Source organism: Dipodomys spectabilis, unplaced genomic scaffold (assembly GCF_019054845.1).
Source record: "Dipodomys spectabilis isolate Male_0828 unplaced genomic scaffold, ASM1905484v1 ptg000042l, whole genome shotgun sequence".
In the NCBI taxonomy this organism is placed as follows: Eukaryota; Metazoa; Chordata; class Mammalia; order Rodentia; family Heteromyidae; genus Dipodomys; species Dipodomys spectabilis.
Genome location: NW_024870719.1, coordinates 4,545,227 through 4,571,848, shown reverse-complemented (window position 1 = coordinate 4,571,848; position 26,622 = coordinate 4,545,227). Strand labels below are relative to the sequence as shown.

General features: G+C 34.0%; 1 protein-coding gene and 1 pseudogene across 3 annotated transcripts in view; both read right to left on the bottom strand.

Annotated features, from left to right (window-relative positions):
* Positions 1–26,622, bottom strand: part of Mipol1 (mirror-image polydactyly 1) — a 301,417-nt gene that overhangs the window by 78,330 nt on the left and 196,465 nt on the right. For all 3 annotated transcript variants that reach the window (XM_042677896.1, XM_042677898.1, XM_042677897.1), the window contains one exon: positions 19,339–19,433. In XM_042677896.1, coding sequence (XP_042533830.1) covers positions 19,339–19,433 — 95 coding nt within the window. The remainder of the gene's footprint in view (positions 1–19,338; positions 19,434–26,622) is intronic.
* Positions 26,391–26,545, bottom strand: LOC122106564 (annotated as a pseudogene).

The following is a 26,622-nucleotide window of genomic DNA, read 5'->3' as shown; positions in this document are numbered from 1 at the left end:
TGACAATAAAAATTTAAATTATTAATAAAAAAGTGAGGTAAGGTTTCAGATTATTATTATTATTATTATAAATTTACATATAATCAATCCAATCACTATTTTTTGAATAGTAGAATTGCTGTGTCTTATTGTTTTTTTAAGGTTGAACATCAAATTTTAATCCCAAAACCTTTTATCTAGTCCTCAAATTGTTCACATGAAAAGGAATGGTAAATTACAATTTTACCATTACAAAATCCATCTACAGTCTTCAAAAACACCAATAGAAAACTCATACACTATATTACCTAATGTGCTATTAACAGATGAAAGTTGGACCAACTTTATACCAGGAAACTATTAACAGAAGTACTTCAATCACATAGCTTAAAATATGGAGAAAAAGACAAGTAAAAAAATTATCTCAACTTTTTTTTTTCCAGTCATGGCACTTGAACTCTGGGCCTGGGTGCTGTCTCTCAGCTCTTCAGCTCGAGGCCAATGCTCTACCACCTGAGCCACAGTTTTCTGGTGGGTAATTGTAGATAAGAGTCTCATGGACTCTCCTGTCCCCCGCTGGCTTTGAACCAGTCCTCAGATCTGAGCCTCCTGAGTAGCTAGGATTACAGGTGTGAGCTACCAGGTGCCCCGGTTTATCTTAACCCTTTAAAAGTTAAGATAAGACTTAACCTATAAGTCTTTTGACTTTTTAAAATTTTTTTATAAAATACATAAATTTCCCAAAATAAAGAATGTTATTACACATTGGTGTCAACTTACACCAACAAAAGCTGATGTCAGCATGCTTTGTACTGTCTGATATCCTATACAGAGAATTTTTTTTTAAAGATCTATAACTAAAATGGACAATTGTTCATAAGGCTTAACTAATTTATTTGCTTTTTTGAAATTCTCTTGTAATAGATAAAAATTCTTTGGATTATGATTTTAAGAAATTATTAATTTATGAAATGATAGCTAAGGAGAAGCTGGATCATTTCCTGTTGAGAGAAAGAGATCCTTTTTTGGACATAGAATGCATTTTCCCCACCTCTGCTCACTTCTCCCCACCATTATATTTTGCTTCATTGAAATAGAAATGCTAGTTCTTAGCCAGGCACCAGTTATGGCTAACATCTATAATTACTACTCAGGAGTCTGAGATCTGAAGATACAGGTTTGAAACCAGTCTAGGTAGACAAACCTGTGAGATCCTTGTCTCTAACCAGCAAAAAGCCTGAAGTAGAGATGTGGCTCAAGTAATAGAATGCCAGCAGCTGTGAGGGAGGAAAAAGCTAAGTGAGAGCACAAGGCCCTGAGTTCAAACCCTAGTACTGGCGCATGTGTGCTCTTTCTCTCCACACACACACAGAAATGTCATTTCTCTTGATTTGTGTTTGTGTTTTCATTTGTCTCTGGAAAAACTAAACATACAATTTCCTGGGGAAACAAGGGCGTGGGGAAAGGGAACAGAAAACTGAGAGAAGAAAAGTTAGTGATTCCCTGTCTTTCTAGTCTGATCAGGAATTACCCTGAAAACTAGTACTCAATTAAGTTTGGGGACTTTAAATTTTTCCTTCAATGGAATTAGTGAGGCAGTAAGGAAAAATAAAAAGCACAACCAAAGACAAAAACATATTCAGAAATGTGTAGTTTTGTCGCAGAAACAGCTCAATATGTTGGTTAGACAGCAGGAGAAATTGAAGTTGTGTTCCTTGAGAATGGCCATAACACATAATTTACATTTTTCTCTGAATGATGTGCATGCCCTAGGACACCATCAAATGTTTGTGAGGTGGCAGTGGTAAGTGATGCCCTCATGTTGAAGTCAAAAGCTGTGAGAAACACATTCATCCACTGTAATTCTTTCTCCTCCATCTTGCATTTGTCCCACAGTGACAGAGGCTGCATGGTATGTATATTTCATGGCGATTTCCTATCTAGGTTAGTTCGCACTCAGAATTGACCAAAGCAAGAGCAGTTAAGTGTAACATAAACAGCATTCACTTCTTTTTCCCAAAGCCCCTGAGTGTTGGGGGAAGTAGGGGGCTCTTCAGTACACTCAGTTCTTCTCTGGTGAAGACATCCATCAACCATCACAAAAATTCTTAGTGACAATGCTCTTTTATGTCCTCCCAGCAGACAGAAGGAAGGACAGATTGATCCAGGAGACTGTGCCTGGCTGTGAGATCCTCAGGAAGGTCCAGCTGAGCCTGCTTTTATATCTAGTCTTTGATATGATTGGCTACTTCCACCAAGTTCTTTAGGATAGCACACAGTCTTCAATCTAGCTAATCCAGAAAACAAAAAAAGAGGGAAGACCAGCTCGGTAGTGAATGAGATTGATACCATAATTTTCTCAAAGAAAAAACAAATGCAAACCTCATCCCTATTTTTCTTTTGTGAGTCCTTTTTTTTTCCTTTGAAGAATTCAAGCTGGGAAATAGAAACTTGAACTGGGAAGTCATCTTACTTATTTTTTTAAAGTTGGTCATGGAACTTGAACTTGAGGCCTGAGTACTGGGTCTGAGTTCTTTTGCTCAAGGATAGCGCTCTATCTCTTTGAGCCACAGTGCCACTTCTAGTTTTCTGTTGGCTAATTGAAGATAAGAGTCTCACGAACTCTACTGCCCCAGCTGGCTTCAGATCTCAGTCTCCTGCCTACATAGGATTATAGGCATGTGCCATGAGCTTCTAGCTTGCTCTGTCTTCTTGTTGAAAATAAATATGTATGTGTGTATGGGTGTGATAATCTGAATGTCTATCTTTTCACCAGTAATAGTGTCTTGATGTCTAAGATTTTACAGAGTATATTTGAAATCAGGCAGTATAATTCTCCTGTTTTGTTTATCACATTGTTTTGATAATTCTATGTTATTTGCATTTTCATGTACATTTTAGTATAAGCTTGTCAATGTTTACAATTAAAACTCATGTAATCTTCGTTATGGTAATGCTGAGTTTACTGATCAATTTGCAGAGAATTAATATCTTGGTAATAGCAAGTCTAAAAAAAAACCTGTTATTTCTGTACTTACATAGTTTTTCCATAACTGCTTTCAGCAACTTTCTGCAGTTTTCAGGTACAGTTTTAAATGTGCCCTTAAAATTTTATAATTTTTGATATTTAAGAATTATTTCTTTTTTATGTGAGACATAACATAGTATCTTCTTTCTTGTATTAATATTGGTAGTCATACTGGTTTTCAAAAGAAATTGTCACCTGGAAATGGTACATAGTACTAGATTTGCTTTGCTAGTTTTTGTTGAAGACTTTTTGTCTATGTTCAAGAGGGATATCAGTCTGCAGGTTTTTTGTTGTTGTTTCTTATTATGCCTCTGTCTAGTTTTGATACTAACATAAAACTGATGTCATCAATTGAGTTAGAAGTCTTTTTTACTCTATTAAAATGATTGCATTAAAATTATTATATCTTCCATAAATGGTTAGCAAAACGCAAAACTCACCATGCTAACATGTGGCCTTGCAGTTCCCTTTTAGAATGTTTTAAATTATGAATCCAATTATTTGGATAGATATAATTCTGTTCAGAGAGTTTCTTTTTTTTATTCAGTTATGGGCATATTTCTAGACTTAATTTTATGTCAATCCATATGCTACCACTGCACTGTTGTGATTTATATCTTTGTAGTACGTTTTGAAAGTAGGAAGTATAAGTCTGTCTCATTTGTCTTTTTAAACAGTTAGCTAATCTTTTCAATTTAGGATTAGCTTTTTGGTAGTACAAAGAAATCAGCTGGAATTTTGGTAAGAATTATATTGAATCTGTAGAACAATTTGGGAGTCTTACCATCTTAACTTTTGATTCACGAGTACAGATGTTTTCCATTTCTTTATTTGCTGTTAAACATTGTTCTTTTAGTTTCCAAAGACTAATTTTTACAATCCTTTTCATATATTTATTCTAAAGTATTTGTTCCTTCAGGTGCTATTTATTCCAAAGTATTTGTTCCTTTTCATGGTAATGTGGTTTTCTTGATTTTATTTTTGGCTTGCTCACTGTAAGTATATAAAAACACAAGTGATGTATGCAAATAGACTTTAGCCTGCAAAATTATCACTTATTTGTTCAAATAGTTTGTGAATTTCTTAAGATTTTCTGCATATATGATTTCGTTATCATTGAATAGTTCTAGTTCTTTACCATATGGAAGTATTTTATACAATTTCTTGCCTAAATGATCTGACTGTGGCCTCTAGTAAAATGTTAAATACAAGAGTGACATCCTTTTCTTGCTTGTGATCTGAGGGGAAAACAGGCATCCTTGTGGGTTTTTCACAGATGATTTTTATAGGCTTACAAGTTCCTCTTTCCTTAGTTTGTTTAGTATTTTGTTGGAAAAGTATTGCATTTTGTCAAGTACTTCTTCTTTGACTATTAAAATAATCAAATTTCACTTTTTATTCTAATTAAAGGGTACGTGAAATAGCTAAGTTTTGGTATTTTCTATAAGTATTTTGGTATCAGATTTTTTTTTATAAATCTTTTAAGTATTGCTTAGCTGACAAAAATGTTATAAGTATTTTCTTTGCCCAAAATAGATATCTGTCATAGTGTCACATTATTATTTATAATAGATTTTTTCATATGTTGATTTCTAATATATTTTCAATTTAAAATATTACTGATAAATATCTAACTGCAATATATTTATTTCCTCAATATTAAAAGGATAGAATAAATTAAAAAGTTCATTCAATCTCAACTATATCATGAAGATGTAATCACCAACATTAACTGTAGAAACTATAACACAAAAAGTGTTTTTTTTGGCAGTTGTGGGGCTTGAACTCCACTTTAAGCCACTGTTCCACTTCTGTTTTCTTTGTGTCTTTCTTTTTAATTGGCTAATTGGAGAAGAGTCTCATGGGGACTTTTCTGCCCCAGCTTGCTTTGAGCCAAGATCCTCAGATCTCAGCCTCCTGAGTAGCTAGGATTAAAGGAGTGAGCCACCAGCACCCAGCACAAAGAAATTTTTTTTTTGTTCGTTGTGGAAAGAAAATTTTTACACAAGCCATTTTAATGAAAAAGATGGAGTAGAAATTGCACACTAATAATGTATGTTTGTTAGCTGTAATGTAGCAAATTAATGACCTATTATAACATTTCTGAGATAATTAGAAGTTGTAATGCTGACTAAGCATTTGATGTTATTAGGAAATTACTGTTGCTGGGTGCTGGTTGCTCAAGTTTGCAATCCTAGCTACTCAGGATGGTGAGATCTGAGGATCGAAGTTCAAAACTAGTCTGGACAGGAAAATCTATGAGATTGTGAACTCTAATTAACCACCAGAAAGCTGGAAGTGGAGCTGTAGCTCAAGTGAAGTACTAGGCTTGGCGATAAAAGCTCAGGGACAGTGGGCAGGCTCTGAGTTCAAGTCACAAGACCAGGAAACAATAACAACAACTGCCCCCCCACTTTTAAATTTTAAACAAATTACAGAAATATTTGAGCATCAGTTATATTGATGTTTTAAAGAATAAATTCCAGATTCTCAAAGCTTTCCAGGAAAAATGGAAGATTAAAATGAAGTTCACTTTGGCCTTAAGGTTTCTGCAATTTTCTCTCGGTTCCATAGTATGCTCATTATAGTCTTTTCACTTTTGCTTCAACTGTTCTTTCAGGATAATGTCCTTTCTCTCCTTTTCACAGAATTCTAGTTCATTTATATCCAGTTTCCAATAATTCTAGGAAATCTTATCTATTCTAGACAATTTAACTCTCTCTACTCTATAACTTTCTATGAAAATGTCCAATCATTTAAATTTTTAAAATATTTTTATTTATATACACAAATATACATAGCTCTCTGTCTCTCTTAATATATTCACACAGAACTGAAATTGGCTATCTGGTTAATGATTATTTTTAAATGTGGTTACTGTTATGCTACTGAATTTTTTATAGCACTGATAAAACAACAAAGCAATACTATAACATACTTATAAAAATAAAGTATGATTAAATAAAGTTACCGTCAGATTTGCCTTTTGTAGCGACACATTACACTAGAGTTTAAAGGTTCTCAAACAAAACAAAACAAAACAATTCAGTAGTATTCCTGTTAAAAATCCAGACATTGACTGCAGTTGTAATCTCTACAGAGATTGGTTGAACACAAAGACTTAAATTCCGAAGCAGATCAGATTTTTTTGCTACCATGGACTCCGTGGGGTTTTGTGCAATAAGCATATCAAACATATCCAAACCAGGAAAATAGTGCCAAAGTACCAGTTATGTCTCAGGACACTTCTGATGGAGGTGGAGTTGGGGGAAGCTTTCTCCTAGACAGAGTTAAAGACCTATCAGAAGAGTTAGTTACTAGTTATCTTCAGTCATTGGTCGTAGTGTGGCCTAGGGCATGTTATTATACCTCTCTGTGATTTAATTTCCCCATTTGTAAGAGGAATCATTTCTCACAAGGATATGTATGGGGTGAAAGAAGAACTCCAAGACCCAGAAACACAAGAAATCAAAGGAAGGTTGGACAAATGGGATTGCATGAAATTGCAGAGCTTCTGCATGGCAAAGGGCATAGCTAGTAAGATCAATAGAAAGCCCATGGATTGGGAGAAGATCTTCACTAACCATACAACAGACAAGGGTCTCATATCTAAAATATACCTGCAACTTAAAAAATTAAATCCCCCCAAAACAAATCTTTAAAGAAACAATTGCTCAATAAATAAGTGGGCTAAAGACTTAAAGAGCAACTTCTCTTAAGAGGAAAGAAGGATGGCCAATAGACATATGAAGAAATGCTCAACCTCCCTAGCCATAAAAGAAATGCAAATCAAAACAACATTGAGATTTCACCTCACCCCGTTTAGAATGGCTATAATCAAGAACTCTAATAGCAACAAATGCTGGAGGGGATGTGGACAGAAGGGAATCTTACTACATTGTTGGAAGGAGTATAAACTTGTTCAACCACTTTGGAAAGCAGTATGGTGGTTCCTCGAAAGACTCCACATAGAGCTCCCCTATGACCCAGCAATCCCACTTTTGGGCATTTACCCAAATGATCACAAACAAGACCATATTAAAGCTACCAGCACAACTATGTTTTTGTAGCATTATTTACCATAGCTAAGATATGGAACCAACCTAGATGCCCCTCAGTAGATGAATGGATTAAGAAAATGTGGTATATATACACAATGGAATTCTATGCCTCCATCAGAAAGAATGACATTGCCCCATTTGTTAGGAAATGGAAAGACTTGGAAAAAATTATATTAAGTGAAGTAAGCCAGGCCCAAAGAAACATAGGTCCCATGTTTTCCCTTATTTGTAATAACTAGTATATGTCTGAGTCAAGCAGAAAAGGTCAGATAAGTTGATGTTAGGGGAATGAACCCCAAGATAAGTATTCAAATGTTTTTTTTCCTTTCATGCAATTGTTTCTAACATACTTATAAGATGATTTCTATGTTGCTTTGTATGTCCCTCCCCCACGGTAAAATCCATGCTTTCACTGTATTTGATGTTGGTATAATTTGTGGAGGGGAAGGAAAAAAAACAAATTGTTTGACTAGGGATACAGGTGGACCCATTGCAACAATGAGATGTACAAGTTGTTATGTCGAAAAACGAATTTAACAACTTTGGTGGGGAGTGGGGGAGGATTGGGTGGGGAGAGGAGAGGAGTATGGGAAGGGATGGGAAGGGGAAACAAAGAGGAGGCAACAATGTTTGATAAGAAATGTACTCGTTATCTTGTCCATATAATTGTAACTCCTCTGTACGGTATTCACACAATAAAAAAAAATTAAAAAAAGAGAAAATGTTCTTCAAAACAAAACCTCCAAGATAAGAGATAATAGAAGTTAGAAATTAGAAATGTGACTTCATAAAATTACAGTGTTTATTGTCTCACAAAAATTTTGGCCGAAAACATTGGCAGAAATGTTTAATTTGAGTGTGTATTTGGTGAAATCATCTTTGATGATTAGGAATGATTATAATGATTAAATACATAATTCAATAGTTTTGCACATTAAAATGTAATTTTATGAATTAAAAAACCTCATAAAATATTGTAAAGTAAAAAAACTACAAACTTAATCTCAGTCCAGTATGTAATTCTGATTGAATATTGTCTTAAAGCTCCATACAAGTAAAAAAACTAAACTTTGAGTTCAGTAAAAACTGGCTCCTCGGGGCTGGGAAGATGGCTCAGTGGTAGAGCGCTTGCCTTGCATGCATGAGGCCCTGGGTTCGATTCTTCAGCACCATATAAACAAAAAGAAAAAAGCCAGAAGTGGCGCTGTGGCTCAAGTGGTAGAGTGCTAGCCTTGAGCTGAAGAGCTGAGGGATAGCGCCCAGACTCAGAGTTCAGGCCCCATGACCGGACCCCAAAAAAAAACAAAACAACAAAAAAAAAAACTGGCTCCTCATAAAAAATGATTCCATACTGCTGTCATAATGTTATACTTAGAATTTAAAACATAAAACTGCTCAAATACATATGAATAGGCTCTCAAGGAACAGTTAGTGATGCCAATATAAACTCACAAAGATTATAATAGCAATGGTTCACCTTTCTTAATATCTACCTCTGTACTCGTGTGCTATAGAAAGCAATGTATGTGCATTATTTCATTTGATTATTCCCAATGATATCAGGCAGGCATAATTACAATTCCTATTTTACAGGTCAGGAAATTGAGGATTTGAGAGAATAATTATCTGTCAAAGGTTACTCACTAGAAAGTCAGAACCTGGACCATCTGTCTTATTGTAGTGTTAACTTTGAGTTAAAAATTGTGGAAAGAATGAAGAATGCAAAACAAAAATTTTATAAATAAAAAAGATGAAGAAAGCCCGATTTAAAGCAGATTTAGAAATATATGAAGTCTTCATTCTGGATTATAATTTAGGTCAATACTATTTCTAATTTTCTAGAACCATTTTCAAGTCTTAGCCATTCTTTCATACTACTTAAAAGACAATAAAATAAAAAAATAAAATAAAGTTAAAAAAGAAATTTAAAAACTATTTTCCTAGCTGAGAACATCTAACCAAGATTCACAGAACAAATATACCTTATATGGTTTCAAGAAAATTAAAGTATTTATCAGATTAACAATCTCTAATAAAACAAAACAACAATTCATAGGCTTTGACTTCCTCATTATTGCACACAGCAACTGAATATTGTTTATTTTTTATTCTGTCAAAACCAGTAAATTTTAGGAGATATTTGAGGAAATGCCTGAATGTATACTAATAGAAAATAAAAATAGTCATAAACTTCTTATAAACTAACAAAATTAAGAGACAATGTATAACAATATCATTTAGAACTTAGCAAAAAACAGTAAGTAGGTTAAACCATGGGTAAACTTAAAAGTTTCTTAAGAAATGTAAGTGGAGCACTTTTTATTCTGATCTGAATTTATAAACCAACTTTTGCTTGTAATTAGGGGAAAATGTTTAGTCAAGTATGTTTTGAGTGTGGCAACTCTTGTAAAATTCATGTTAACGCTAGAGAACAACTATTTCATAATATAAAGAATGAAACCTCTAACTACTTCATATATAATTGAATCTTGAATATTTACACATTAAAATGCCTAACTGGAGGTAAACATTTATCCTTTTGGGAGAGGCCCAGGTAGAAAAGCCCCATGGCAAAATAACAATATTAAGTCCCGGATATCTGTGTGCACTGCCAGTGCCACCCAGTCTTAAAAATACTGCTGGATCATCATGCTCATCCTCGGTCAATATTTACTAAGCTCTTTATAACAGCAGTGGCATTAGAAAGTTTATAGACTAGCTTCAGGATGCCAGCTTATTATATCTTGTATTATATTGTTTTATATATATATATATATATATATATATATATATATACACATATACTTTATGGTTTTGCAATTACTAATGCAAAAGTTCTTGAACAAAAGTCACTAATTATTAGTGATAATATATATTTGCCAAACATTTTAAACTAGTTTCAATATAAATTTTAATGCATCTAATAATATATGTATTTTGGAAAAGAAAGGAGAGAGAAAACACTATGTTAAGAAATCTAATTATACTGAATGAACTTTCTTAAAACAGAAAAGAAATCTCTTTTTTCACTGTCATTCCATAGCTAATGTTCATTGAATTAAAATGTTCAAAATGGTACTCTTCCACTCGTCATGATCCCTCATTCCTTCAGGAAAGAAGAATGTTAAGATTAATCTTGTTTTTTGGGTTGGTTATGTTTTTCTTAACATCTTAGTTTATTTTTAAATGTGTTTCAGCTCTTTAATGTATTCGCAAAAACAATTACAAATATTTAACAAATCTAAAATATAAATGAGATTGTTATTTATATACATGTGTTTCATAGTGTAGATACATTTTAGATTCAACTCTCATATATTCTGCCTTATTTATGAAGTATAACATTAAAATATAATTTTATTAGATGTTTATTTCTAGTATGGTTATTTATAGATAATTTATGTAGGCTATTACAGATCAGAGTCTTTTAAAATTACATTCTCAGTTTTTTTAATTTATAAAAAAAGGAATTCATGCACATAACAACTTAAAACTTTACCAGGGCATGAAATAAAAGTTAAAAGTTTCTCTCTTCATGTTAACCATTCATTCTAATCAATCTGAATATTAGACTAAATTTCCATCCCAAGACAATCTGCTGTTAGAGTCAAGAAGCATCAATGTCTATGCACATCCTCATATACATTCATTCATTCAACATTTGAACATCTAAGATAGGTACTGATACACTCCAACGTTACACTGACTCAAGTGTAGGCGCAACGGTAAACAAAATAAAATTCTTGTCTTTGAAGAACTTTCATTCTACAGAACCATTCACAGATCCAACATAGTACAGTACTATGTAGGCATGACTATTACAAAAAATAGTAAGAGAAAAAGAATAAAAGGATATAGTGAGGGTATAGGCTATTTTAGCTAATGTGCACTCTACCACTTCAGCCAGTGTCACTTCTGGCCTTTTCTGTTCATATGGTACTGAGGAATAGAACTGAGGGCTTCATGCATGCTAAGCAAGTACTCTACTAGTAAGTCAAATTCCTAGCCCCCAATATTTTAATTAATTAATTAATTTACTTACTTACTTATTTATTGGTCAGTTGTGGGCCAGGACACTCCCCCTGAGCTCTTTTGCTCAAGGCTACCACTCTAACCACTTTGAGCCACAGCTCCACTGCCTACTTTGTTATTTAGTGACCTCATTTTGCTCTACATCTCTATAAAAGACTAATGCAGACATAGGGCTAGGTCATTTTATATCCAAACATGTAACTCAGCCACATGTGTATCACTAAATCCTTGTTATATTCATTACACAGAAAACTACTATGGAGAAGGAACATTGATTCTAAAAAAAAACCCCTTCATTTATTGTATTAAATTTGATTGCTACTAACTTTGCACCTGTCTACAAAAGGGCTGCTATATATTACATATATCATATATATTTGTACTTTACATTAAGTATAAAAGTCCTAGCAAGAACATTATGATATACATTTATACAACAATTGCAAGGGAAAATGAAGTGTAAATCACAACAGGAACCACAGGAAAGAAATATGATAGAAATTCTAAACAGAATATTAGAAAAGAATTAATTAAATAGTTTACAGTTAAAGTAAGTTATGAAGGTTCATAAGAAAAAGATGGATAGAGATGGAATCTTGCAAAAAGAATCAGTGACACAGGGGATGCATAACAATTTATTTGGTACTTACACCTAATTGCCAATTCAGTGCAATGAGTTATTTGTTGAATACCTACTTCATGGAAGGAAGTGTACTGGTGACACCAATAAGAATGAAAATGGGAAGCCAAAGATAAACAGTGAAGTTTTAAAACAACATAGAATTCAGAAAGAATTAGAAACAGAGTTGGTAGAAACATAAAAAAAGGTCATGAACGTTGGAGAAAAGGGTTTGGGATTTATTGTAAAGGTAATGTACTATTGAATGCTGGTGGTGGATGACTGACAGGGTGAAAAGTATTTCAAGAATCTTAAGGAAAATAAATAATGGAAATAAGTAGCAAGAAATACTTGACATGAAATTATTTAAGTGTGATCTGTTTTGGAAAAGGCAAAAGTGACAATCATTGAAAGGAAAAATCTAGCAAAAACGTCCATGACAGTCTAATTCTAAGTTAACCAGCACAAAGTCAGTTGGCGGCATAATTTAAGTCCAAGAGCTCCAGCTGGGCACGCATAAGGTCATAAATTCAAACTCTGGCACTAGAAAACAAAATAAAACAAACCCCCAAATCCCAAACAACCCAATCCCAAGAAACATTCAAACACCTTATTGCATTGGTTTTCATATTAAACCTGTCATACTTTATCTCTGTTAATAGGTGAGTTACTGACATTCAGAAAGAAACATTGTCACATTCTATAGGTAAAGAGGAAATTAAGAACTTTAAAATACATTCCATAGTAGGTGGGTATATAGAAGATGTAAAAATTAAGTTTCATACAGAAAACACAGACATGATAATATTTTTGTTACTAAATGGGCCAATTAACACAATGGTTAAAATCTAGAACTAATGAGATCAGGTAAAGAGTTTGTGTTGAGAAAAATAATGCGTTATGGTTACAGTTTGCATGCTATAATCATTCTTGACTATCTTACCAATTCATAGTTCTTACTGACAAATGTGTATATGTGTATGTGTATGTGTGTATATTCACATAAGGTGGACTAATACATGAATGTAGAAGAACTAAAATTTCACTTCTGTTTATTTTAAAGAGCTTTATCTTTATGGCTTCTATGGCATTAGTATATATGTACATATATTCATATATTTATATCACAAAACATATTCAACCCACTTTTCTCTATAACAGACTCATGAATTATTTAGTTATTAAAAAGTACCAATACAATCATGAGAAACATACTACCTTAAAGCATGGTACAACCTATGCAATACTGTGAAATTTACTATGTTCTGAGTGGCATTAAATTTTTTATATAAAAAATTTAAGCATGTATATTAAAATTTAATTTAATTTAAATTTAAATATGTATATTAAATTTTATTCTCCTGGCACCAAACAACAGTATCTTATTCTGGTACCAACATTTAACTTGTATTTTCTTTAAGCAAAAGGAAATAGAAAGAAGTACTACAAAGACAGCAATTATTGAAACTTAGGCATTCTCTCCATTAGAAAACAGTTTGTTATTATTATGCCCCTTGAACTTAGGAATGCAGCACTACAGGTTTACAACAGCAAGAAAAAAATCATTACCAAATATGAATCTACTCCCTACAAGTTTAAGATTGCTCCTTGATAAAACTGCTTAGATTTATACTAAGGAAGTTGTGAATAAGTTTACCATTTGGTATAACAATAAGGAGTTACTAATACCTTACTAGTACTTTTATAATAAAATTTATTTTAAACCTTCACATTGTTGCCGAGAGCCGGTGGCTCACGCCTGTAATCCTAGCTACTCAGGAGGCTGAGAGCTGAGGATCATGGTTCAAAGCCAGCCCGGGCAGGAATGTCCGTGAGAATATCTCTAATAAACCACTCAGAAAACTGGAAGTGGTGTTGTGGCTCCAGTGGTAGAGTGCTAGCCTTGAGCTGAGGAGCTGAGGGACAGCGCCCAGACCCATAGTTCAAACCCCATGACTAACAAAAAAATAAAATAAATAAACCTTCACACTGTTATTCCTCGCTTGCTAGTTCCTTGGTTTATGTAAAAGTGCTACCTATTACAATGTTTAATATGTCTATCGCTCATCTATCTGGTCCCAGCCTCTATCTCTAAAGGAAACAAAGAGTCAAAATGTCTTCTAAAACTCCAAAGAAGAAAAAATAAAAAATATATATTTCCATACAATTCCAACAGTAGCCCTTATCTTAACCCAGTAAAAGCAAATGATTTTTTGGAAAATAAATAAAAAGAATAAAAGTAAAAATTAAGGCAGGGTAGAATGAACATCACTGGCAATTTCTAAGCTGTCTTTAAAACTAATAATTAGTCAATATCTCATTTATTTTGGTTGTAGAAAGAGTCAGACTGATGTCTCTGGAGGATGGACTTCCCCTAAATTTTTCACATTCTTCTGTGGTCTTACATAGCACAGTTTTTTTTCTTTTTTTCCTACATCTATAATCTACATGCCACTCTTTATTTCAATATATAGCATTATTTATATCTATTTTCATGTTACTTTCTATTTTGGTCTTTACACTAAGCATGCTAACACATATCAGTGTTTCTAAGGAAACACTAGTGAATATTTACTAGTTCATAAGTCTTCATTTTTGTTTCTTGTGACCTTCACGTCTTCTCAGTTTCACTGTTTCTAAGGTACTGCCTTATATATCATCTTTGCTAAGAAATAAGTTTTAGTTATGAGATCTTAATAGCAATGTACCGACTGGGACTTCCTATCCTTTTAGCTCTTAAATATTATGCATTCTTTGGTCTTCTTAAAACTTACGGTTTCTTGACTCTTCCTTTTTCTCTGAGTATCAATGTCCCTTCAACTTTATTTCTTGTCCGGTTTAGCTTAGGCTATCTTTCATAATTTCACCAACTGTTTTGATGTTTTTTGTACTCCATCATTTTTGCCTTGAATATGTATAATCCAGAGTCATTATGGTCTTTTGGATTTTGTACTGGTATACGAATGTATTGAATGTATTGTCAGATAACTGTATAAGCAAGAACCCATACAAATTTATTGCATCTGTTCCCAACTGAGTTCTAAGATTGCTTGATTTTCTTGCTAGTTTTGTTTTGTCTCTCATTCTCGTTAGTAGCTATTCTGTTATTCCTGTCAAAGCCTCTTTACCTCTCATGTCCATGGACCTCTATTTTATAGTAAAAAATAACACTGTGTCCTCATTTATTTATATTCATAATCTGTGTGTGTGTGTGTGTGTGTGTGTGTGTGTGTGTGTGTGTGTGTGCATGTGCGCATGTGCGCATGTGCGCGGGGGGGCGGGGGGGGGGGGGGCCTGAACTCAGGGTTTGGGCACTGTCCCTGAACTTTTTTGCTCAAGGCTAGTGCTACCACTGAAGCCACAGTTCCACTTCTGGCTTAAAAAAAAAAAAAATTGGTGGTTAGAGATAAGAGTCTCAAGGACTTTCCTGCCCAGACTGGTTTTGAACCACAATATGAAAATCCTCAAATTCCAGTCTCCTGAGTAAATAGTTATTCTAGACATGAGCCCTGGTGCCCAGCTCATAATTATTCTCTTCTCCTTCACTCTCTTTTCTTCCTTTCTTCCTTTCTTTTTCTTTCTTTCCTTCCTTGTTTCTCTTTCTTTCTTTTTTTCTTTCTTTCTTCCCTCCCACCCTCCCTTCTCTCTCTCTCTCTCTCACTCTCTCTCTCTCTCTCTCCCCTCTTCCTTTCTTTTTTCACAGTTTTAAAGAGTTCATTTACTAAAGAGAAAGAAAAGTCCAGTTAGGAGAGTGAGCAGCAGGAACTAGAAACCAGTTGGCCACCATGTGATCAGAGACAGACTCCCCACTATTTTCCCTTTGTTTTCTATGACCATAACTATCCATTCTCTTTGCTCAATGTGAATCCTTGTAGATATTACTATTGTCTTAAAGGCATAAAATGAGAAAAAAATTTTCTTTTAAAAAATAATACCAATGAGGAAAAACTATTTATGAAGAGTATCTTTGAATCTGTTTAGAAGAGAACAGATAATTCTTACATTTACATAGAGGGGAAAAAGACCTTTGAAAGTGAATACTTTGGCTGGGGATATAGCTGAGTAGTAAATCTCTTGCCAAGCATACATAGCAAGGCCTTGGGTTTGACCCCAGCAAAACAAAACCAAATATTTTAGCTTTTTAATTTAAAAAATCATTTGTTTATCTTCTGCAACTCAGCAAAGAGAACTGCCCTTAAGAGTTTGTTTTTTAAGAAGCAATGTCAGTTCCTGCAAAATTATCATAAACCTCTTCTTATTCTTGGGTCCTGCCACTTTATCAAGAGAGCAGCTTCTGTCCTATCTCATAGGATGAGTAAGAGATTTCCTAATAGCCCTTATTATCAATGCAGTGATGCTAACTTTCACATTCTAATAGCTATAGTCAGGGCACAAATCTCATAGATTGCATAAGTCTTAATAAAGGGTTAAAATGCACACTTTTATTAGAAAGAGATGCTACTTTAATATAATGATCTGAAATATCAGGTCTCAAACTTGCCAACACATGGGAATTTCCAGAGCTTAAAAACACACTGATACTTGGAATTAACCTGGGTTGGGTTAGGTAGGCATCAGGAATTCTAGAGTCTTCCCAGGTGATTCTATAACTACTTGTAAAAAAAAATAAAAAAAAAAGACTGTATCACTCTATAAAACACTGTAATATTCATTCTAAAAACAAAAGGTGAAACAGTAAGATGTACTCATTCACTGCAAAGGTTTGCTTACCTGAACACTCATCTATAGACCCTGATTGTAATTGTCAAGAAAGCAAATGATTTCCAATCAGGGACAAGTCAAACATACTTAGTATTTCATAATCATGATCATGTTCTAAAGCTACTGAAGTATCAGAAGTATCTCAAAGAAGTATCACAAACTGAATAAAGAGCAGAAATATAATGTCACACTTAAAGAGAGACACATGAAGAGATGCTTAACCTCTCTAGCCATAAAAGAAATGCAAATAAAAACAACATTGAGATTCTACCTTACCCCAGTTAGAATGGCTATAATCAAGAAATCTAATAACAACGGATGCTGGAGGGGATGTGGCCAAAAGGGAACCCTACTGCATTGTTGGTGGAAATGTAAACTAGTTCTACCACTTTGGAAAGCAGTACCGAGGTTCCTCAAAAGACTCCATATAGAGCTCCCCTATGACCCAGCAATTCCACTTTTGGACATTTACCCAAACGATCACAAACAATGCCATACTAAAACTACCAGCACAACTATGTTTATCACAGCATTATTCACCATAGTTACTATATGGAACCAACCTAGATGCCCTTCAGTAGATGAATGGGTCAAGAAAATGTGATCTATATATGTATATATAATATATAGTATAAACATACTACATATGTATGTATATATATATATATATATATATATATATATATATATATATATATATATAATGGAATTCTATGCCTCCGTCAGAAAGACTGACACCGCCCCCATTTGTTAGGAATGGAAAGACTTTCAAAAAATTATATTAAGTGAAGTAAGCCAGGCCCAAAGAAACATAGGTCCCATGGTTTCCTTTATTTGCAATAACTAGTATATATTTGGGACAAGCAGAAAAGGTCAAAAGCTATGTACATATGACCATATAAGATGTTGCTAAGCAAAATAAACCCAAAGATAGGGACACAAGAGAAATTTTCTTTGGTGCTGTGTTTTTAATGTACTATGTTTTTTTGTTTGTTTGTTTTTATATGTTCCGGTTGTCACTGTATTTGATTCTAGTGCCCGCCCTGCATCTTATATATACATTTTTCTAATTTGGGGAGGGGAAGGGAAATAACAAAATGCTGAAACAAGAATACAGGTTGATCCATTGTACCAATGAGACAAGACCACTATGATGAAAATGAACTTTACAATGTGGGGGTGGGGAGGGAGGAGTTGAGGAGGGAAGGGACAGTAGGGGAGAAACAAAGGAGGGGGTAACAATGCTCAATTACCTTACTCATGTAATTATAACTCCTCTGTACAGTATCTTTACAAAAAAAAATTTTAAAAAAATATCATGTCACAGAGTTCTGAATACGAGAAGTTTGCAATTAGGTGTCAGATGGACTGTACCCTCCATGATGGCTGAAAGCAAGAAGCCTTCCTCATCTCTCCTAATCTTTACAGTTTGCTGGGAATCTTCCGCCTTCTCTTCTCCAGTGTCTTAGTATTGTCTTCACTTAGTACAAGTCTGTGTTCAGATTTCCCCTTTTTATACCACCACCAATCTTACTGAATTCGAACACAGGCTATTGCCTTTATTTTAACTTCATTAGCTTTCAAAACCACCCTATTTCAAGGTATGTAATATGCTGAAGTGAGTAAGAATTAACAGTTCAGTATCTTATTGGTAGGGAGAGATTGCAGTGGGGGAGACAATTCAAGCTATAAAACAACCAACTGCTGTAGACAATGGTGTGAATCAATGGTTCTTAACCTAGGAGTGGGAAAAACTTAAATTTTATTTTCACTTCACTGTGAAGGACAATGTTCCCTACAATTATGAATATAGGCCACAGTCAATTAGCAGTATTTGTGCTTCTTGAGTCTATACAAACAGAAATAAATTACTGGTATTTTCAAGGCACACTTCAGCATTTGTAGGTCTCACAATACCATTCACAGACATTTACACTTAAACTTTGAAATTATAGTTAACAGATCTGCTGCTAAATCTAGCTATTTAATGCATGAATAACGACTCACATGTATAGTAATATATGACATAATACTTTCATGGTTGCATTTTACTAGAATTGATATTGATTTATTTGATTTTATGTATTTAATAATGCATTTAATATGTATTTTAGTATTTTTTCAGTGCTGGGATTCAAGCTAGGGCTTTGTATATAGTCAGCAAGTGTTCTACCACTGAACTATATCCTCAGTAACATTATTCTAAGAAATCCATATGTATATATATATATATATATATATATATATGCAAACATATATATATTTTGATAAACTACAGCCTCAGTGAATCCTCAAGTTTCATACTCAAAGCTTTAAACTCAGTAATCAAAAAATATATATACAGGGCATTGTACAAACTTTTAAAACTATGATTCAGTGTGAGAATATACATAGTTTATATATAACCCAATATACAATCCTATCTGGCTCTCATACACAAAACTTACAACTGAAACAAAAGTAAAAAATAATATTTATCCTTTATACAGGAGAAGCACTCTGACATTTTCTTTCATTTAAAAGATGCCAGTTTTGTCCTACTGAATTAATTTTAAAACCACTTCTAGAACATGTCAATGAAAAGCCTTTAGTGACATTTCTTTAGAAATTTCTCATAGCATATTATACTGGGTAAAAAGTTGTCATTACTGCTATTTAGACAACTAATAAGGACATTTTATAATTTTGGCAGGAATGTAAATTTATGTTTTAACAAATGTAAGGAGTGCAAGAGTAAAATAATGAATATTTTGTGCATAAGTCATTTAAAACTTATAAAATACTTTAAGTGAATGTTTAATTTTACTGAGGTAGATCTTCATTCAGTATTATAAAATCATTAGAAATATTTCCCAATGTACAATATTTACTTAAACCAAAGCTAAAAAGAATTTTACCTGTAGTAAACTCGTAGTGTCTGGATTTCTTCTTCCAGTTTTTTGTATTGCTCAACTGCAGTTTCTTTGGCTTGCTGCATTGATGACAACTTTGCCTGCACATAATTAACATTTAAAAAATTAATATAAGTTTTGGTGTGTTAAAATATAGTAGTACAATATAGGTAGAAGTCTTATATATCTATGAATGTAAAAAGTTAGCCATATTTTTGTAACTGTCTCAGTTGCCTGCAAAATAATCCAATTATATGAATAATAGGAATAGTAAAGGGATGAATACATTAAATTTGCAGACCTTGTGCATTAGTAAACTTTAACCTAGTTCTATCTGTATTATCAGATATATATTCCCTTCTACAATGTTTAACTTTATACATAGAATTCAGGATGTGGAACATGGGTTCAGGGCAATATCTAGAGTAGAGATAAGCACAATGGGTGTTTCACATTTGAATTTAATGTTGCTCCACTCACTGCCTCTTATACTAGATTTCCTTTTAACTTTATTAATAGTAAAACTCAGAAAATTTTAAATATGCTGTCTAGCCATCTTTGATATTTAAAGTGAAAAGACACACAAAACTGCAACCTGATTCTTATAGATACAATTTAACCTTTCAATTCTTTTTCTGCAGAGAGAAAAAAAAAAATCCCTGAAAGGAGAATGGCAGTAACTTTGAAGGTTAGAGATATTTTATTCAAGGTGTGTTATTCTTCTTTCTGGAGTAAAATATTCCAGTTTTAAAGGATAGGTAATAGCTTTGGCAAATATTTTAAAGTTATTTTTAACAGACAAAAGAATAAAAAGATGTCTCTTTGCTAGAGCACCCACACTCTGTTAGAGTGTCTCTGTTTTTCTGCATTTTGTCTGCTTGCCTGCTTACCTACTCACTCAATAGAACTCCACCTTCTTTTTTTTTTTTTTTGGGTCTGGTCATGGGGCCTGAACTCTGGGCCTGGGCGCTGTCCCTCAGCTCTTCAGCTCAAGGCTAGCACTCTACCACTTGAGCCACAGCGCCACTTCTGGCTTTTTTCTTTTTGCTTATGTGGTGCTAAGAAATAGAACCCAGGGCCTCATGCATGAAAGGCAAGCACTCCACCACTGAGCCACCTTCCCAGCCCTCCACCAACTTTTCTTAAAAAAAAAAAAAGTATGGTGGCTCACACCTGGTAGGCATAGGTAGGAGGATTGCAGTCTGGGACAGGTCCTAGACAAAAAAAAATACAAGACTCTGCTTGACAAACAACTAAAGCAAAAAGGCTAGGAACATGTCTTAGATAACACAGTGTCGGCCTAGCAAGTGCAAGGTCTTGAGTTCAAACCCCAGTACCACCAAAACAATAGCAACAATAATAATAAAGGCATGAATGTTATACAAATTATTGATGCAACATGTAATACTTTTGCACACGTTGTAAATGTTATGCAATATTTAAATCAGCAAATCAGCTCAATTTATTTCTTGCTTATCAATTCTTTTTTTTTTTTAGTGCCAGGACTTGGGTGCTGTCCATGAACTTTTTTGCTCAAGGTTAGTGCTCTACCACTTGAGCCACAGCTACACTTCCAATTTTTGGTGGTTAATTGGAGAAAAAAAGAAAAAAGTCTCACAGATTTTGCTGCTCCATTGTTTGTCAGCCCTTTTGTTTTATAAACTGATTTTGACACCTGGCTTACTTATCAATTCTTTATGGCAAAGACCTTTAATATATTTTCATGTAGCATTTTGGTATACACAGTTCATTATTGTACCTTTTTAAAGATAGTATTCAAAGAGATGGACACTGATGGCTTATTCTTGTAATCCTAGTGGAGACAGGAAAATCCATGAGATTATTTCCAATTATGCCCAAAAAAAGCTAAAGTGGAGCTGTGTGCTCATGTGCTGCAGTGCTGGTCTTGAGCAAAAAGAGTTCAAGGACAGCACCCAGACCCTGAGTTCAAGCCGGAGGACCTGCAAGAAAATAATCTCAAGCTGCCTTTTCACTATTATTTCCATTGGATTTTATTTTTTGGTGGTGGGGGGGGTGAGGTAGGAGTACTTGCTTTTTGCTCAAGGCTAGCATTCTACCACTTTGAGCCATAGCTCTAATTTCTCCCCCCTTGCTATTTAATTGGACATAAGAGTCTCAAGGACTTTCCCTGCCCTGGCTGGCTTCCAATCCTGATCCTCAGCTCTTAGCCTTCTGAATAGCAAGAATTACTGGCATGAGCCACCAGCACCTGGCTCAAGATTATTTTTACTTGGTACTTTTGCAAAGAAACAAAAAACGCTAAACAGACAAAAAATTTAAAACTAACCAAACAGCAAAGCAATTCTTGTGTCAGAAAACACCAAAATCAGGACTGTCGAGTCATAATTTCTATAATGTAAATGGGAACTTTACTTACATTCTCATGTTTTAACACTGAACATTTCACTCTCACAATAAACAACTTAATTTCTTAAAAATCAGTGTCTAATTATGTCTTGTCCTTGATGACTATGTTCAAAGCTATCATAAACTTTCTGCCACTATAACTTCCTTATTTTTAAGAGATTATCTGTCTATCTTATCTAGATATATAGCTCTATAGCTCTCTCTATATATAGGTAAGTATACATATATATGTATATATATATATATATGTATTTGCTTATCTGGCCAGAATCAGAATATCCTTTATTTTGGGGGGCTATACCCCTTTCCCATGTCACACTATTCTGTTTTAGTCTTGTGTCTAGGATGAACTGCATTGCCTATAATCTCAGATACCACACTGAGGCAGTCCAAATAGAGAACTCCATCTCATTAGTCTTAGAAGACATTGCTTGTCTTCCTGAATCCATGTGTGCCAGAAGACAGATCCAGAGCTATATTTTAGACTTCTGGGCTAGATAAACTCTCTCTCTGTGTAAAAGTTTTGTTTTAATTGAATGTTTGTTACATACAGTATAAAAAAATTTAAACTTGTTCACTTTTTATTGTGTTCTGTACTTTTATTATTACTATGTAATTTTAGAGTATTTGTCAAAAGTAATATAAAAACACCTTAAACAGTGATAAGCAAAATATTTTTTCTATGTTCCTATCATCTTAATTCTCAAGTTTTTGGCACATATATGAAAAGTACATATATTAATTTTATGTACTCATATAAGTAGACACATACATTAGATAGAACTAAAGAAGTCCACAGAAAGAGAATATACAATGTAAAGTATAACATATCTTCCCTACTGATTACCAGATACTTGGGTTTTTTGTTTTTGGGTTTTCTTTGTTAGCTCCTTCAGGGACAAGTCAGTGCATACATAAGCATATATGTGTATTTGTAAATTAATACACCTATCTACAAAAATTGGAAAAGTGAGTCTGTACAATGGTGGTTCACTCAAAAGCAGATATTAGGAGGATCAGGGTTGGATGCAAGGCTGAGTAAAAAGATTATGAGTGCCGCCATCTCAACTGATAGTTGAGTGCAGTGCTATGTACTTGTCATCTCAGCTACATGGATGGATAACATTAGGAGGATCAAGGTTCCAGGTCTTCCTGGACAAAAACAACAACAAAAAAGGTTGTTAGACCCCCATGTCAACAAAAAAGCTGGAATTGGTGGTTCATGCTTGTCAATGCTGCTATGGTAGGAAATATAAATAGGACATTATCTAGGCTGACACATCCCAAAAATGTTAGTCCTCAACTAAAAAAATAACCACAGCAAAGAGTTGCATGTGTAGCTAAAGATGGAGAGCACTTGCCTATCAGATATGAAGTACTGATCAAACTCCAGTACTGAAGAAAAGGGAAAAAATGAGAGCATTTCCCACATGGTTATAAATCTTGATTTATATTTTTAAATAGATTGGCTATGTGTTTTTTTTTCAAATAAAACAAGTGTTTCTCGAACCCCACTCCCAAATTGTAATTGTAATTCCTTCCATGATAGCACCAAAGTAAAGCACTTCTGTGAATTTGGACTCTTCATTTTCAAGAATATTTCATATTTTCACCATTGTGTATTTTGTTTACACGGATTTTAAAATTCACGCATTGTGTTGCAATTTATAAAAACTTAACCATTTTAAATATACTTCTGTAAATTTTACTAATATATAGACATATCTCACAGTCATCATAGCCAAGGTAAACAATATTGTTATTACCCCACATGGTTCCATGTGTACCACTATTGTCACTACTCTCCTGTTAGCCGCGCCCTTGGCAACCTCTGATGTGGTAGATTCACTTTGTCTAGAATGTTACATACAAGGAATGTAGTCTTTAAATGTGGTTCTGTAACTTAGCACATGATTTTGAGACTCATGTATATTATTATGCATCAGGACTTCATTCTTCATTTCGCTTAGTACTAGCACAGTCTAAATATCCATCCATTCACCAGTTGACTGACATTGCTTTTTTTATGTTTTTATTAATTTTGGCAGTTATTATTTTTACTGATTTTTCCCAAAGATTTCTTTGTTGAAATTGAGTAATTACATAAATTTCATAGTACTGTAGCATAGTTATACTTCGTTCAAGTCTCAGACATTTTGACATTCATGATAAGCATCATCATTCTAATCTACAAAGCTTATGAATAAAGAAAAATGCAAAAACCTCAAGTTTTACATAAGAAAAAAGTTTAACTCTATGAAAGTAACAATAAAACTATTTCTTCCAGATAGGGTGATATGTACATTTCTTTCCTTTTGCTTAGTATCAGCTGTTCTCTTTCTCTCTCATTCCCTCCATCCCCTCACCGCCCTTGAATTGCTTAGTTCACTTTCATCAATGTCCAGTGCAGCTAATAGGCCCCTCTGCTGTACTTTTTTGCCCACTTTCCACTGATTCTGTGCCTTCCTCCCACTTTCCCTCAGATGTGCACATGTATATATCTTACATGAGGTAAAGAATACAGAGTCATGTAAAAATAAGACAGACTAAGAAGAGGTCCTTTGTTTCCTTATCTTTGGGGTTCTTTTCAGTCTGTATATTATTTTATGTACATATGAAGAGGTGCTTGGGTATAACTATTTGGTGCCTTTTTCCTAAGACTGTCCTCTTGTGGTCTCACTGTGTAGGGGTATCTTGAGTACTGTTTACTTGGTCATATCTTCTAGCATTTAAAATCTAACATCCACGTATCAGGGAGACCATGCACCATTTGTCTTATTAAATTGTCTAAAAATGTCTATATATAAAGTCACTGTGCAAAGACCCTTAATTCTCTTGAGCAACTACCTATGGAGTAGAATTGTTGTGACCTATGGTGAATGTGTTCATATACTTTAAAAAAAGCAATCATTGATGGACACTAGTGACTTACAACTGTAATCCTAGCAACTCGGGAAGCTGAGATATGAGGATCATGCTTCAAATTCAGCCCAAGCAGGAAGTCTGTACGACTTTTATTTCTAATTAATCACCAAAAGTTGAAAGTGGCTCAAGTGGTAGAATGCTAGCCTTGAGTAAATAAAAAACTAAGGGACAGTGCCCAGGCCTTGAGGCCAAGGGCCAGGACTGGCACAAGCACTGTCTTCCCCCACCCCTTCTCCCTCCCCGCCATGCATTCACACACACAGACAGGAAACAAAACAAAACAACTTTCAAAAATCAAACTTGCCACTTACACTGAAATGAGCTCAAAGCATTTATACTTAATTACAGTATCAGGGCCATTTATGTATTGAATACCCACTATGTTTGGCAATGTACCAAGTATTGAAAATACATTATATTATCTAATTCCTATTATCTACATTTTACAGGTATAAAACAGGCTCATGGAGCTCAAGTAACTAATAAATGTAACAGAATTAATGAGTGACTGATGGAAAAAACTACAAGCCCGCCTGGCCCATATGTGTGTATGTGTGTGTGTTTTCCTTTTTCACCATTGTACAACATTCTGAAATATATATTTCCATATGAAACAATGGAATAAAATCAGTAATTATCAACAATAATGGAAGCCCACAGAATGAACAAAGTGTTTTCCATCTTTAATATCCTTTTAATATACCTGAAGTGATTGAAAATAAAAGTTAGTCTACTAATGTTACCAGAGTCTTCAAATATCCATTTATATACCTATTTCAACACTATCATGTAAATAAGACAATTATTTGTACTGGTACTGTGTTAGAAATGAATTACATCATTTCCTTACAATTTCAGCTAGTAACTTAGAATGAAAGACAAAGAAAAGACTACATTGTTCACATCACTGAACACTACATTTATGAGTATAGTGAATAAAGCACTTTTATCTTACTTTAAAATCTTGTTATGTTTGGTTTAAATGTGTTTTTAATAGTTATAGTCTGATATAGTTAAGCCTTCCTTTGGTAACTCCAAGACCATTAAGGAACTCTATTTTTATACAGAACAGAGGTAGTTGATCTTATGTGTGATAAATACTAAATAAAGAAGCATACAGTACACATTAAATCACAAAGCCAAATAATTTTAGACTTGGAAAGGATCACAGAGGTAATACATTCCCCTACTTTTATAGATGAGGAAATTATTGCTAATACAACATGTCCAGGAAAACTTCTGGAAATTATCCAAGGTTTTGCAACTAATTAGAAGGAAATCTGGGATTAGAACAAATGTATCCAGAAAACACTGATTTTTTTAACCGTTCAGGCTACACTTCAATAATGCAATGTAATATGAACATTAATTGGTCCAATAGTATTTTTTTCATATATGTATATGAAAACCTCATTTCTTACATTCCTATAAGATAGTGTGTAAGTTAGTGTATAAGCTAGTGTAACATTTTCTGAAATATTTTTTCATTTCCTTTTTTTTTTTTTTTTTGTGAGTCACAGGCTTGAACTCTGGGCCTGGCTGCTGTCCCTGAGCTCTTCAGCTCAAGGCTAGTGCTCTACCACTTGAGCGACAGTGCCATCTTTGTTTTCTGGTGGTTTACTGGAGATAAGAGTTTCACAGACTTTCCTTCATGGGCTGGCTTTGAACTAGAATCCTCAGATCTCAGCTTCCTGAGTAGCTAGGATTATAGGAATGTGCCCCTGGACCCAGCTCATTTCACCTTTTTGAAGAAAGTGCAAACATTGTCCCCCATTACCACAAATTATGTATACAAGTTTAAATTCAGCAAAAATCACAGAAGTCAGCAATCCAGTGTGTCAGCCTTGTCCTGGTAAAACTACCTTTGTGATCAAGGTATCTTCCCTGCCCAGGTAAATATGTAAAATTTTTATAATACTGATACCTTGTGATCCATTTTGAATTTTAATTATAGACAATCATATGACATTTGTCAAG